The sequence below is a fragment of the Cynara cardunculus genome, assembly GCF_001531365.2.
Source record: "Cynara cardunculus var. scolymus isolate 2C chromosome LG 2, CcrdV1, whole genome shotgun sequence".
NCBI classification, from domain to species: Eukaryota; Viridiplantae; Streptophyta; class Magnoliopsida; order Asterales; family Asteraceae; genus Cynara; species Cynara cardunculus.
The window spans coordinates 64,991,092-65,005,793 of NC_037529.1; the positions used below are offsets into that span (position 1 = coordinate 64,991,092).

Sequence of the window (14,702 nt, forward strand, 5' to 3'; positions counted from 1 at the left end):
AGGGTTTCAAGTATTTGCTTAATTACGATCTTAATTCAGATAACAAAATCTAGATATTTTCTTCTAGCTCCAAGATGATAAACCAAGTGTACTTATGCTTTACTGACTTCTACACTGTATAATAGAAATTATACAGTTTAATGAATGTGATCATTTTAGTGTAAAAAGACATAAGCCACCTTAATTATGGAATACTTACAAATGGATAAAGATCCAAACGTAATGAGATCAATCAATCAGAAAACCCTTACCAACAACTTTTACTTCCAATTTCACGCATTCTTAAGTTCGAGTCTCGTTCATTCATCGATGAAAAGACAAAAAAGCAAACTATATTATTGGTTACAATATTGAATTAGGGGTCCATTCCCCATTAAGACATTTAATTAATGGCTTAAAATTTAAATTTCCACTAACCCTTTGGACTTAGTGCCCCAACAACAGCAAAGTGGTTTCCTCTCACCTTTTAGGTTATAAATTTAATCCAAAAGTTAAGCATAGCAAGAAAGCATTACATAGTGATGGAATTCTTTACATTAAACTATCATTTCTTAGCTCTTATCCCCAACACCACTACTTTGATTAATTAACTATCAATTCATCTCTAACCCCCCACCCCACCCTTGTATACAATATACAGGTTTTTCATCATTTCATGAATCTCTGATCCAAAAAAATATCTCAAGAGAGAGAATCAATCAAGTTAATGATGAAAGTAAACATGGGTTTAAAGATCTGTCTCCTGACTTCTCTCATTTTAGCCTCACTTGTATCATCTTCATCTGCAGGTTCATCAATTTCTTAGCTTTTCTGCTTTAAAGTAATCTTTATGAACACATGTGAAAACCCTTTTGATTGTTCTATGAATCATGCTTTGTGTTCATGTGAAATTAACAGCCCGATGCGGATCCCCCAGTGGTTTTCCAATGGCCAAACTTGGTGCAACTGATCAAAATCAGGTTAGATTTGCCACTTATTGAACGTAAACTGTTTAAATTTTTGTGGGTTTTTGATCAATTGATGAACTTGTGTTATATGTATGTATGTATGTATGTATAGAAATCTTTATATTCGGAAGATGATCATGAGATATTAAAGAGGGATGAAATTCATGAGAGGCTGCTAAGGGTTAACACGAAAGATTATGGACGACCTGATCCTGCACCAACGTTTGTCAAGCCTCCATTTAAACTCATACCGAACTGATCAACTCGCATCGATCGGTTTAGAGTTCAGCTACATGTTCTACGTATGCAGTATCTATATATGAAATTAGCAAAGCGAAAACAACGATATATATATATATATATATCCCTCAGGGAGTATTACATATGTACCCTATAAGTTTTTGAGATAATACTCTCCCTCTCTCTCTATATATATATGTATAAATATATGTATGTATGTATGTATATGAGATAACTGTGCTGTAGCTAGGGTTTATGCTGCCCAGCAAGCATCATGCATGTAACATATTGATGAATTATGGATGTTTGCTTCATATTATGAAGTGTATGAAGTATGAATATGAATATATTACATATATATGTGTGTAATATATATGCCATGTTAATACTACTCTTAGATTGTATGCATAATTAGGGTTTGCATGTATGTGTGTGTATATATATATATATATGCATGTTTTTGTAGTAAGCATACATACGTGCATGTCATATTTGGACATTTTGGTGCTTGAATATATATATATATATATATATATATATATATATATATATATATAATATAGAGAAGCGATCAAATGAAAACCATCCTCATTTGTATAAACCGTACAAACCATCGTCATACGTCGATTTCATTGTTTAATCTTATGAAATTTTTTCATGAAATTGTTTAATCTTGTGAAATTGTTTCATATAATACTTTTTTTGATGAATTTGTTTCATATATGGTTATGAAATTTTAATGAAACTGTTTCATTTATTTCTCTAAAATTAAAATAATGAAAATGATAATATCCATGATTAACAACTCTCCACAATGAAAATAGTTAATCAACCTCTCATAAATACAAAAAAACAAACAAAATGAAAAATTATGATTGGTTGAATGTGGTTTTCATGGTTTGTACAAATTGGATGGTTTTTATTTGAACGTTCTCCTACATATATATATATATATATATATATATATATATAAGCGATCAAATGCAAACCACTCATTTTTTTACAAACCGTGCAAACCACTCTTATCCGTCAATTTCATTGTTTAATCTTATGAAAAAAATTCATGAAATTGTTTAATCTTGTGTTTTTTTGATGAAGTTGTTTCATATATGGTTATGAAATTGTTTCATATAATACTTAATGAAATTTTAATGAAAACGGTTTCATGTATTTTTCTAAAATTAAAATAATGAAGATGATAATATTCATGATTAACACATTCCACACTAAAAATGATTAATCAACCTCTCATAATTACAAAAAAATGAACAAAATGAAAAATTATAATTGGTTGAATGAGGTTTGTACGATTTGTACAAATAACGTGGTTTGCAAAGTAAACTTCCTCTCTTTCTCTCTCTCTATCTATCTATATATATAGAGAGGTTGGTTCAATTACTAACCCATTTTTTTGTGTTAACTATGCTAACCAACATCAACCAATTATGTTTCATTCTTTAGTTATGTTCACATGTAACTCACATATTAAGTGTAAGGGTATTTAGGTAATTTATCATTTTTATGTAACTCCCCAATATTTTAATTGGAAGTTACAAGTCTTAAAATATCACTAATTGATCTTCATGTAATAATGACATGATGTTTCACATTTGTTCATCTTACTGATTTTTAYATTTCATTMTTCCTACAATGGTTTTGATATTGTAAATTTCAAAAAAGTCCCTTTTGTAAAGAKTYCGTTATAGTCCGAGTAATATGGATAATCATAGAGTAAAACAGATCGACGACAATGAGAATGAAAAAGCTAAAAGCATCTACGAATACATTCGGAATTCAAATTCCGAAAGTGAAGAAAATGATCAAACCATTCGCGCACATGTTCACTCAAACGTCGACATATGTGTTCATTCGTGCACATATATGTTCAATTGGTTCACACAATATGTCCATTTGGTTCACACACATGTTTCAATTGTTCATTAGGTTCACACATTGTTTTGATGAAAATTATGTACCTAATTTTTCAATTGTTCATTAGGTTCACACATTGTTTTGATGAAGATTATGAACCTAATTTTTCAGTTGTTCATTAGGTTCACACATTGTTCATTAGGTTCACACACATGTTTCATTCTTATCTGGATGCCGTCACCTGGTAATCCTTTCAAATCCTCCATTGTTTTGATGAAGATTATGAACCTAATTTTTAGCTACTGATTTAAGATATTGATCGATGAGATTGACGATTTCTTTATTGATTGGAAGTTACAGAATAGGCTAACAAAATAGGATACGTTAAGATCATTCACTTTTTATAATTCTACCCTCTGAACCATTGTGAACCTAATTTTTTATTAATATGGTAATTAGATAATTAAATTTTTAGTCTCAATAAATGACAACCATTGGATGTTCAAATCAACGACCAAGATCGGTTAACAAAGTTAACACGATAATTTTGGTTAGTATTTGAACCAGCCCATATATATATATATATATATATATATATATATATATATATATATAGGGGTCCATTCAAGGGAGAACTGACTAGTTTGTGGTAACTGTGAGATCCAATCTCAACCACAAATCAATAGATAAATTAGGAAATTTATAATTTTGGTAATTTTTAATTAAAATTTTAATGCAAGGACGTTTTATGTATTTTCTATCCCCTCTCCTCTCTTCTCTCTCTGTCCCCGTCTTCTGGCCACCGTCCTCCGATAATACCATAGTGTGATACTCAAGCACATATAAGATGCATTGTGATACCACTGTGTTACATATCTGATCGACCGCACAAACGACCATAGTGTGATACCCAATCACATATAAGATGCATTGTGATACCACTGTGGTATCACCGGATAACGGTGGCCGGAGGCCGAGGACAGAGGCCCGGAGACGGAGAGAGAAGAGAGGAGAGAGGAGATATGAGAGAGGAGAGAAAATAACTAAAATGTCCTTGCATTAAAATTTAAATTAAAAATTACCAAAGTTATAAATTTTCTAATTTATCTATTGATTTGTGGTTGAGATTGGACATCATGGTTACCACAAACTAATTAGTTCTCATTTGATTAGACATCTATATATATATATATATAAAAACAGTGATGCTTTTTCTTTTACAAACCATCTAAAGTTTGCAAATAGTATAAACCACGGTATTTTTATCTTTTTACGAAATCGTATTTTTAGGAATAACTATCTTTCTTAAATATCTCATAGAATACCATATTTAAAAGATCATAACTGATTTTATCATCTTTTCTCCAACTAACTTCATTGTAATTACTATTTTGTTTCTCATATGAAATCAAACCAATTATTATGGTTTTTCATATGAAACCAAACTAATAATTTTGGTTTCACATATGAAACAATAATGAATTTTGTTACCCTCGCTTCATACCAGTGTTATTTCACTTACGAAACAATATATTAATTTTTTTTTTAATTTATAATAACATTTCATATGTAAAACGATCATCATATGTGTTTCATCATCAGCAACACAATCAGAATGATTACATAAAAAATTCACATAAGGCTTTGAAAATAATGAATAGAAAAGCACAGGGATGGTGCCTGATTGGTTTGAGCTTGGCTCCAAATGTCAAAAGTGTCGGGGGGTCTCACGTTCAAATTCAAGGAGGAACAAAAATCCCATTATGGCCATGGAGGTTCAAATGCGGTGACTCCGGACTACCTGTAAAGCAGGTGGTTTCCCTATGATTAGTTGGCTCGAAAAGCGGGTTGGATATCTAGGTTAATAAAAAAAAAGGGAATATAATTTAACCTAGAAAACAAGGATTTGGAACCATAATAAATCTTCATATATGCTTTATCTTCATATGTGCTTTCCAATTGTACTGGACAGGGTAATTCGTAGTGTTTACACTTCCACTTCTTCTCGAAGTGTTTCCTCGAGAAGTGCTTTTTTTTATAGTAGTGAGATTGTCGAGGGTTCTCAACGGATCGTGGTGAACGCATGTTTTCTCCAAACAAACATAAATGTGTTTCCGGAATTCCTTTCTAGTTCGTTGCTTTAGCTTCCAAGGGCAGATTGTGACTGTGCCGATGAAGCGAGAGATCCTGATCTCGTTGAAATCCTTAGTTGCAAATCTCACAAACGAAGCGATTCGTGGCTACCAGACTCTTCTGTTCCCTCTCCGGCAACGTACCCTACCCACTTATGTTCCCTCCGACAAACTAGAGACGAAACCAAAGACAAAAACAAAAATCACAGACGAATTAGAGGTCGTCAGATGAGAGAGAGTGATGGAGAAAATTGTGGTAAAATAATAACCAAAATTAGATAATTCTAATTATTTTTTAAAATTAAAATTTAAAATATTTAAAATATATTTAAAAATTACCATTTCCTTAATTTTTTTTATCAATTCAAATCCGAAAATTCTTCAACTATTAATTAAAAAAAAACGGCTTAAACAGATTTAATTATAAGGTTTGTAACCTTCCGATTTACAAACGATTACCCCTATATATATACACACACACACATATATATATATATATGTATGTGTATATATATATATATACATACATATATATATATATATATTTACATGATTATATTTTTCTTCTTTTCAATATTTAATGATAAATAAATCTTTTGAAATATGCTTCCAATTAATTCTGAACACTCATAGAAACATATTATACATCATGTCGATGACATTGTGATTGTAAATGCTAATTTCTCATGGAAATCATATCTATGAAATCGAATTTTTTATATCAGTTTACTTTAACCTAACAAATATATATATATAGGGACACATTCAAATGAAAACCGTTCATTTCTAAGAAACCGTGTAAACCAATTTCGATCAATAGGAAAATTTCATTTTTTTTTTCTAATTAAATTTAATCAATAAGGGTATTTCGGTCATTTACAATATTTTCTATTAAATATGAAAGTTATTAATAAATCTTAATTAAGGAAACGTAATAAAGGAAATTGTATAAATGGTAACATTTAAATATTTAATTATATTATAATATTAAAATTTTGAATTTGATATATTGTTATTAGATTGAATCTGCAAACGGGTCTTGAAGATTGAATTGCATTATGGAATGAATCGTAAATTATGGTTCAAATTAAAAAAATAATGTTAATGAAATAGATTTCATGAAGGGGAAACTGATTTATGTTGTAATTGATTCATGAGTAATATGAAATCGTTTCATGGTGAACCACGTTTCGTGATGGTGTAGTTGATCCGTTTAGTAAAAAAAGGAACATGAAACGGGTGCATAATTTATTTGGTTCGTCATGAAAAAATTGCATGATGAAACGGGTACATGATGAATCTGCTTCGGGATCTTGAAGATTGTAATATGCTCCAAAATCTTGAAGATTGTAAGGAGTAAAGAAAATAATGCATCAAATCATGAGTGAAATAAAAAATTAATTTACATGAAACAGGTTTCATGAAGGTGAAACTGGTTCATGGCATAATTGAACAATGAGTGGTGAACTGCTTTCATGGTGAAACTCGTTTCAGTGATGGTGTAGGTGATCCATTCAGTAGATGAAATGAAAATTGAAACGGGTGCATAATGTAGGCGGTTCGTCATAAAATAATTGCAAGATGAAAAATAAATTAGTTTCATTAATAATAATGAATGTTAACATAAAAATAATAAATTACTTTACAAAAAATAGATTAGTTTCATTAATAATATGATATACATGATATGGTTTTCTTGAATAAATGAATATTTGGTTTTACCCTTTTGCCCTTATCGGTATTATAAAATGTATTTTCAATTTTTTTTAATTTTTAATTTCCTTAAATAACTTTGATTAATCTTAACCATTGATCAAGAAAATGGATGGATGAGATTGGTTTACACGGTTTACACAAATGGAGGCGGTTTTTATTTGATCGCTCCTCTCTCTCTCTCTCTCTCTCTCTCTCTATATATATATATATATATATATATAACTGAATATAAATTATTATGAAACTGCTTTTATTTAATCAAGATTTATCAATCTACCTTTTATAATATACTAGAAAGATATTCATATAATGCAGTGAGATATATCTCGATATCAATGTTTTATTTTATTTTTTGGTCTCTGTCGATATTATAATACGAATTTACGTGGTTTTGAGCAAACAATAATGTTTTTTTTGATAAAATATAAATTTGAAGATATCATAAAAATTAAAAAAATATAAAATTCTCATTTTTTGTGTAATATCTTTAATTCAACTTTTTTTATTATAATTTAATTTTGATTTAATGATAAAGTAATTTATTTTTACTTTAATAATATAATTTTTATAAAGATAATAACTAAGTATTATATTATAACTCAATAATTATCCTAATTATATTTTATATTTAAAATAAAGAAATTATCATGTATTTGATTATCTTTATCTACAGTTAGTTACACGAATCCAAACATGGAGCTTAATAAGTTGTACTTACCCGCAATTTACTTGTAATCTTGAACTTTAAGTAATATGCATCAATAAGTAATACTTCGTGTATAAAGGATAGTTTTTAAGAGTTTTTCTCAAATGCTTTATGATATAGTGTGTGTGTGTGTGTGTGTGTGTGTATATATATATATATATAGATCTATTCAAGGGAGAATTGATTAGTTTGTTGTAATCGTGAGATCCAATGTGAACCACTCATTTGAGATATTTAAGGATCTTTTTTAAATAAGCTAAAAGAATAATATAGTAATTCTATTTTTAACAACTAATCAAAATATTTAATTAAATTTTTTGGAATGAAATATTTAATTAAAATTAGTTAACCAGTATATCAATTACCTAATATACATCGTATTTTAAAGACGTTTGTGAATCAAAGTGTATCGTAGTGATAACGTCCACAATGTTTTACGCGTATCACAATGTATTTTCTTTGTTTTATGAAATGTATCATAGTGTGCATTTTCGTTATTTTCATTGTTTTACAAAGAATATCACATTGTGCATTTTGTATGTATATCTTGATATCACAGTGAATATCATTTGTAGATATCACCGTGTGTATCTTGTGTTCATATACATTGTGCATTGTTCATATATCTTGGTATTGTACTAAGAAAAGCGGATTAAAGTATAATTTACTTATTTTCCAAAAATAAATTAGTCCATTAAAACTCATAATTAACCGGTTGGGATAGGCTTGATAAGATAAAAAGTTTTTTATTCTAATACTGTGTATCAATTAATTATAATTTACTAGGAGGGTATTCGTGCAATGCATCGAGATATATTTCCATTTCAATGTTTTGTTTTGTTTTTTTTCCCATGTCGATATAATACGATTTTATGTGGTTTTGAAAAAGCGATAATGTTTTTATTTTTGAATAAAATATAAATTTGAAAATATCATATAAAATTTGCAAAAAATATAAATATTAGTATCAAAGTAACTATTTAAAAGTTCTTATTTGTTTATTCTTTTTAATTTAAAATTTTTATTATAATTTAATTTTTAAATTTAATAATATAATATTTTATAAAGATAATAATCAAGTATTCTCTTAGAACTCAATAATTATTCTAATTATATTTTAGATTTTTTTATATTTTAAAATGAGATGTTTATTCTCTATTTGATTATGTTTATCCGTAATTAGTTACACGAATTCAAACATAGAGCTTTAATAAGTTGTATTTATGCATAATTTACTTATAATCTTGAACTTTAAGTAATATGCATCAATAAACAGTACTTTATGCATAAAAAATGATTTTTAAGAGTTTTTGTCAAATGTTTTATAATATAGTATAGATAAATAAAATGTTATACTATGTACTAATCAATTGTATTTTGCACCAACTTAATCGGTACCAAAAAAATTCAGTTGCCACATGTTGGTGCTAGTTTGTACCAACTTCAGGGTCGTCCATTACCATGTTAAATGTGAGATTTTGTACAAGGCCTCCGAAATTTTGGGGCCTAAATTTACATGTGTTTAGGGTCTTTTTATCGACCTGTGTAGAACTATAGCCGAAATTATTTAGGTTCAAACCATTAATTGTTTGGTTTTAGGTTCAAATTATTAATAGTTTAAGTTTAGTTTCATATTGTTAATCGTCTTATGTTTAGCCCATTTTTGTTCTTAACATATATATTCTCTGTTATCTTATTTATACAATATACAATCAAAAGTTTTGAATGTAACAGGACCTCTAAAAAAATTGGAACGTCTCTGACCAACTTCAAATAACATGTATGAAATCTGCCATTTTGTTCAAATTGTGAGTAACATTTTAAGTTTCCATGTAACATATACAGACCAACTGTAACTAGGACAATTAAACTGGTACAGTTAATATACATGTTGACCGATTGGTTTGTTATGCCAATTAAATTGTTATAATGCACCAACGTACAAGCAATAAAGCATAAGGTATAAGGGGTGGGTATGGTACGGTACCAAGTTTTTTTTTTTTGGAATACAGTGTACCAACTAATTATAATTGGTATGTAAAATCTTATATTGTGTATCAATCAACTGTACTTGATACCAATTTAACTGATACCAACAATGTTCGGCTGGTACTGGTTTTGTACCAACTTCAGGTTATATATATGAAAATTTGTCCATTTATTCAAATTTTGAGTAACATTTTGAGTTTGTAGGTAACACATGTGATGTTTTAAAGGTTATTAATAAAAAATAAAACTGGCAAACATTTGATATTTAAATAAGATAGTTAAAAGTAAAATGTTTAATGTTTAATAAATATTAAATATGAAAAACTAATCACTAATAAAATAAATCAGTATCATGGTATTATGGTATTACCAGATACACGACTTTAATATTGTATATCGATCAAATTTATATACTTGATATTAAATAGTCATTTCTGACATTCAGACGGTTTATTCAACCGACAACTGTACAATAACTTATCTATTATCATGCAGACAACTTTATCAATACGGACATCTTTATTCATACAGATCTAAAAAAACGATAATAACAAATCCTTGTTATTTTTAGGTAATTTCTTTCTTTAGAGGTTAAAATTTTCAAATTAAGAAATGTGTACATATTTAATGCATAGTGTACAAGTCATAATAAGAGGATAGTTCTGAATTTAGAAATTTTAGCTCTGAGAAAGAGGATTACCCACTTTTATGTTACTCCGTGGACATGCTCATAACGTGTCGCATAACTCCGTTAAATGTAACTTACTTTTCTTTTAGCTCCTTATTTAACAGTTAATTGCAGTTTAACCCCTCAAACTTTTAGTCGTTTTCCAAATTGGTGTTATAACTATACGACCTAACATAAGCATCAATTTATTTACGTAATTCAAACATTTTTGTTTATTTTCAGGTTAAATGTAAAGAATAACTTAACGAGGTTAACGAGATTCACAATTTATTTGGTAAGTTATGCATGACTTTTTGGCAGTGTCTTAATGATATAAAAAATGACTTATTTAATGGCGGATTTTTGCATAAGAGTTGGGGGGTCATAAATTTTCAAATTTTGGTTTTTTATATTATAAATATATCTCTAATTTTTTACCTCGAAAAATTTATAAATTTGAATTTCGACCACCATTATGGAACTTCCTAGATCCAGTACTGCTCCCAATTAAAAAAAAACATGTTACTTTCATACATGAAAAAACTCTTTCAAACAAAAACTTTCTCCATCTATACAGACAAATTAATATATACAACCAGTTTTATCCATATAGGACTTAATGGAAATTCAACCAAACAACCAGTGGCAGATCCAGGAAATTAATGGGGTGGGGGCACGTTGGATGAGACTTGGGGGATGGAAGCATATGGTCATATGGGACTTGGGGAAAACTTTGTAAGACGCTGGTGAAAATAGAAAATTTAAGATAGCTAACAAAGGTTTTTGGTTTTTGACTAGGGGACTTTCCCCCCAGTGCTTAAAGGCTGGATTCATCCCTGCAAACAACCCCTTGACCACTGCACATAAAATCCAACCATAACTTCATCGATAAAACTTTAATCACCAAATTTTGGAAAATTACCAATAATATATCTGAACTCTGAAAAGAGTTAAGAGTTTCATTTAATATAACATATACAAAACTGAATGTTATCCTCAATGCTACTTATACACAGAAAATGGTAATCAGCTTTATCCTCAATTGAACACACCTGATTTTCAAACGAACGAACATGAACACAAAGATTTTCGTTCGTTTACTGTTCGTGTTCGTTCGTTTGTTCGGTTAAGTTAAAGGAACGAACATGAACAAGCCTTCATTCGTGTTCGTTCGGTTCGTTTACAGCCCTAATTGTCCATAAACTCACATATTTTTACATATAAACATGTTTAAAGCAATATTTAGATGATTAATTGAAACTTTTATGTAATAACCACAAAGTTGAGGGGGTTTATGAAAATAAAAGCTTATCAAACGGTAGATCGTTAACGACTTTACTGTGAAAACCATCTAAAACGACTTTCGCTCCATCATTTCCTCTGAAGAAGAATCAGATTCTCTCTCACTCACACCCCCCCCCCCTTTTTCTACGTGTGGCGGCCGAGCGGTTAAAAGGTAGGGTTTGATCATATTGAATCTGCGGGTTTTTGATATCTGATTGATGCTTATATGTATGTATATATCGAATTTTGAGGTTAAGATGATTAGGTGTGTTGTTTTTGTTAATTTGGAAGATTATCCGTGATTTAATGGTTTGTCGGCAATTATTTCGGATCTCTGCTTGCTATGAAGAGCTTGATTCGTCGTATTTTTAGGGTTTCTGCGACTGAGGACTCGAAGCTCTTTCATCCTGCAAATCAGCAGTTGAATAGACTTGGGTGATTTTTCGGTTAATCTTGTCTATTTTATTTATCTTTTCGTGATTCCTTGAAGTTATATCATTGACATTGAACGAGAAAAAGAGCCAGAAAATACATGATGCTGTGAGGTATCGAATAGAATAGTCAGATTGTTGGATTTTTGTGAATTCAGTATCGTGAGTTTCAATTGTTATTGGTTACTTATGAATTTATTTTCCCTTGATATTTCGCTTTTAACATTTGAGATTGCAGGCGGTTGGAATTTGTAGTTACTGTTTACTGTTGATTAAGAAAACATGGCCAGTGTATATAAGATCATACAGTTGGTTTGTGACTAGAAATAGTTATTTGGTTGTGTCCGTCTGGTTATTTTAGGGGATTTAATTGGCTATTTTATTGTGGTAACCACCTCTCACAATATGCAGTAGTATTTTGTGCATTTGGGATTTTGAACTTTTTGATTGTCTGCTACTTCTGTTTTAATTTTGTGTAAGGTCGAGGCTTGGGTGATTGCGCTTGTACTATTGGCAGAAACAATACTTGAGAGTAAAAGTGAGGAGAATCTATGCATTTCTTCAATAGATTGTTTTAACGCTTTACTTATTTTAAGGAAAGATATATTTACGATTGTTGCTTTTGGTTCCATTAATTTCTAGATATAAGTAAAGTTCCCTGAACCTTCCTTCCCAAGGGAGAAATGCATCTAGCTTTTATACCTTTTACATTGTGTCAGTTTGTTGATGCCTTCTAGTCTAATTTATATTCTCCACCTGAAAAGTAGACCTTTATGGTCTTTCTAGCTGCAGGTTACATGTACAAGAATTTGCATGTATGGAAATTCATTATCTATTATGAGCTCTAGTCTCCAATATCTTCAATGGTATTATCTGACCATTGACGTCATATTCAGATTTCAGAGGAAAACAATAGTTGCTTCAAGTGAGAACATTTTGTATTCCTAGTGGGACTGGTGGTTGTTGCTCAAATTATTCATGTGAGTGAAGATGGGCTCTGCATGTTGTGTTGCTGCTAGAGATAGAACCATTACAGATCAATCTGTTAGTGATGTTATGCCAAGGAATGATAGGTATTCACCGTCGTGGAGCTTCCGCTGGGATAACCGAGGGCGTGTAGCAGGTGAAGAGTCATCCATGAATTGCTTCCCTGATGGTGCTGGTGTGAATGATAGGTTGGACAATAAATCTCATACAACTGTAGAAACCGCTTATGCAACAGAACAAGGCAGCCCATTGGATAGTTCTCGAAGCCTCGCCTGGCAAAAGTCGCCACCTTCTGAAGAAAATGGAGTTCCTCAGTCAGGTGAGTTTATCCTAATGAAAAAGTACATGATATATCATGTTGCAATATTTCTGTTTTTTAGGTTGAGTATTTTATCAATTATCACCCATGAATTGGTTTTTAATTTAAGTTCCATGTGTAAACCCAAATAATTCCTTGTTTGGTTCCATATTCGTTCCTGTTTCTAGTGTATGAGACTCTCAATCATCACAGTGATTTTAGCCTGTTGAAATGTAAGTCTCATTCAAGCCCCATTGCCATGTTGGGTTGCTTAGCTTCACTTTTATCAGGCCAGAATACCCTGTTTCTGTTGGTTACATGATCAGCCCACTTATAAAACCATCTGTTAGGGCTTTAGCTTGTTTGCTGAACTCATGCAGGAAAGCTGTGTATCATTTAGCGACATATATATGTTATTCCCAGTAGCTTTTGCAATATTTTTCAGCATGTCGGCGAAGGTTATCTTTGCTGTGCCATGCCAATGTGGAGAGGGTCGCAAACAATGGGTTGATTTGAATCAACAGGTTGAATAAAATACCGTTACATGGGAAAGTGAGCCTTTCCTCTTTTCGGTATTTAACGAGTTAACCAGAAGAAAACAAGCATACGAACATATGCTTTGTAATCATTTTTTCACCGAGATCTGGAAAACCACATTCGAAGGGTGGAGACTTTTTCCACCCTCCCATTGAACATAAGCTTTTTAATAGGAAGGATGATGACTGATATCCATGGGTTTAGCATGGAGTGAGCCTTTTCTTGACAACTCCTTTCGTCTAAATATTGGAATCATGAGATCGAGTTAAAATGAGGAAACCTACGGCAACTGTTCTTTAAAGAATTTCATGTGAAAATATAGTGGATGAATGTAGATATTGTCACATGGCCGTGAGTCTTTTTAGCTATGGCTTGAAACACTCAAGTATAAAGTGCAGCCTTTTTCTTTTTTTGGGAAGTTCTATCTCAGTTAACCAACAACTCAACAGGGGTTGTTTCTTAGCTCAGGGGCTGTTTGTTTGGCTCTTAATGGTGACATTAAGAGCCAACCACTTAATCGGTCAGAGGTTGAAGTTGTTTGGCAAAAAAAAAATGCCTTTTAATGGTTACAATCCCCCTCTTAACCATTTTGCATCTAGGGTACCACTAAACCATTCAGATTACGATTCTTCCCTATTTACCCTTCCACACCCTTTACCAGCTGCAGTCATCGTCTCCTTCACCCAAGTCATCGCCTTGCCGGTTATCGCCTCCATCTCCATCTTCTCCATCGCGCCGGTGACCTCCGCTGTCTGTGTCGTCGCCGCGCTTTCCACAGCTTCGTCGCCGTTATCTTCTGTTTTGTCTCCCGTTATCTTCTGTTTTGTCGCCGGTATCTTCTGTTTTGTCACCGTCGCCGCACTTTCTATCAGGTAACTTGTCTCCCGTTATCTTCT

General features: G+C 31.0%; 2 protein-coding genes across 10 annotated transcripts in view; both read left to right on the plus strand.

Annotated features, from left to right (window-relative positions):
• The first annotated feature begins 598 nt into the window (after positions 1-598).
• Positions 599-1,543, plus strand: LOC112507680 (protein CASPARIAN STRIP INTEGRITY FACTOR 2-like). Its single transcript, XM_025112343.1, has 3 exons — positions 599-788; positions 898-959; positions 1,060-1,543. Exons 1-3 carry the CDS (start codon positions 707-709, stop codon positions 1,204-1,206), a joined length of 291 nt encoding a protein of 96 aa, XP_024968111.1. The 5' UTR covers positions 599-706; the 3' UTR covers positions 1,207-1,543.
• Positions 1,544-11,665: 10,122 nt separating this feature from the next.
• The window catches only part of LOC112506642, an 8,845-nt gene continuing 5,808 nt past the window's right edge, over positions 11,666-14,702 (plus strand). For 3 of the 9 annotated variants that reach the window (XM_025110829.1, XM_025110838.1, XM_025110834.1), the window contains exon 1: positions 11,748-13,290. In XM_025110829.1, the coding sequence (XP_024966597.1) occupies positions 12,975-13,290 (316 nt within the window). In that variant the 5' untranslated portion in view covers positions 11,748-12,974. Of the gene's footprint in view, positions 11,726-11,747; positions 13,291-14,702 lie in introns of those variants that run through there. The other 6 variants (XM_025110836.1, XM_025110835.1, XM_025110837.1 and 3 more) reach the window with 6 other exon arrangements.

Coding starts and splice junctions, on each gene's coding strand:
- LOC112507680 (XM_025112343.1), top strand. CDS start 707: ATGATGAAAGTAAACATGGGTTTAAAGATCTGTCTCCTGACTTCTCTC. Junction 789..897: donor TGTATCATCTTCATCTGCAG/GTTCATCAATTT, acceptor TGAAATTAACAG/CCCGATGCGGATCCCCCAGT. Junction 960..1,059: donor GTGCAACTGATCAAAATCAG/GTTAGATTTGCC, acceptor ATGTATGTATAG/AAATCTTTATATTCGGAAGA.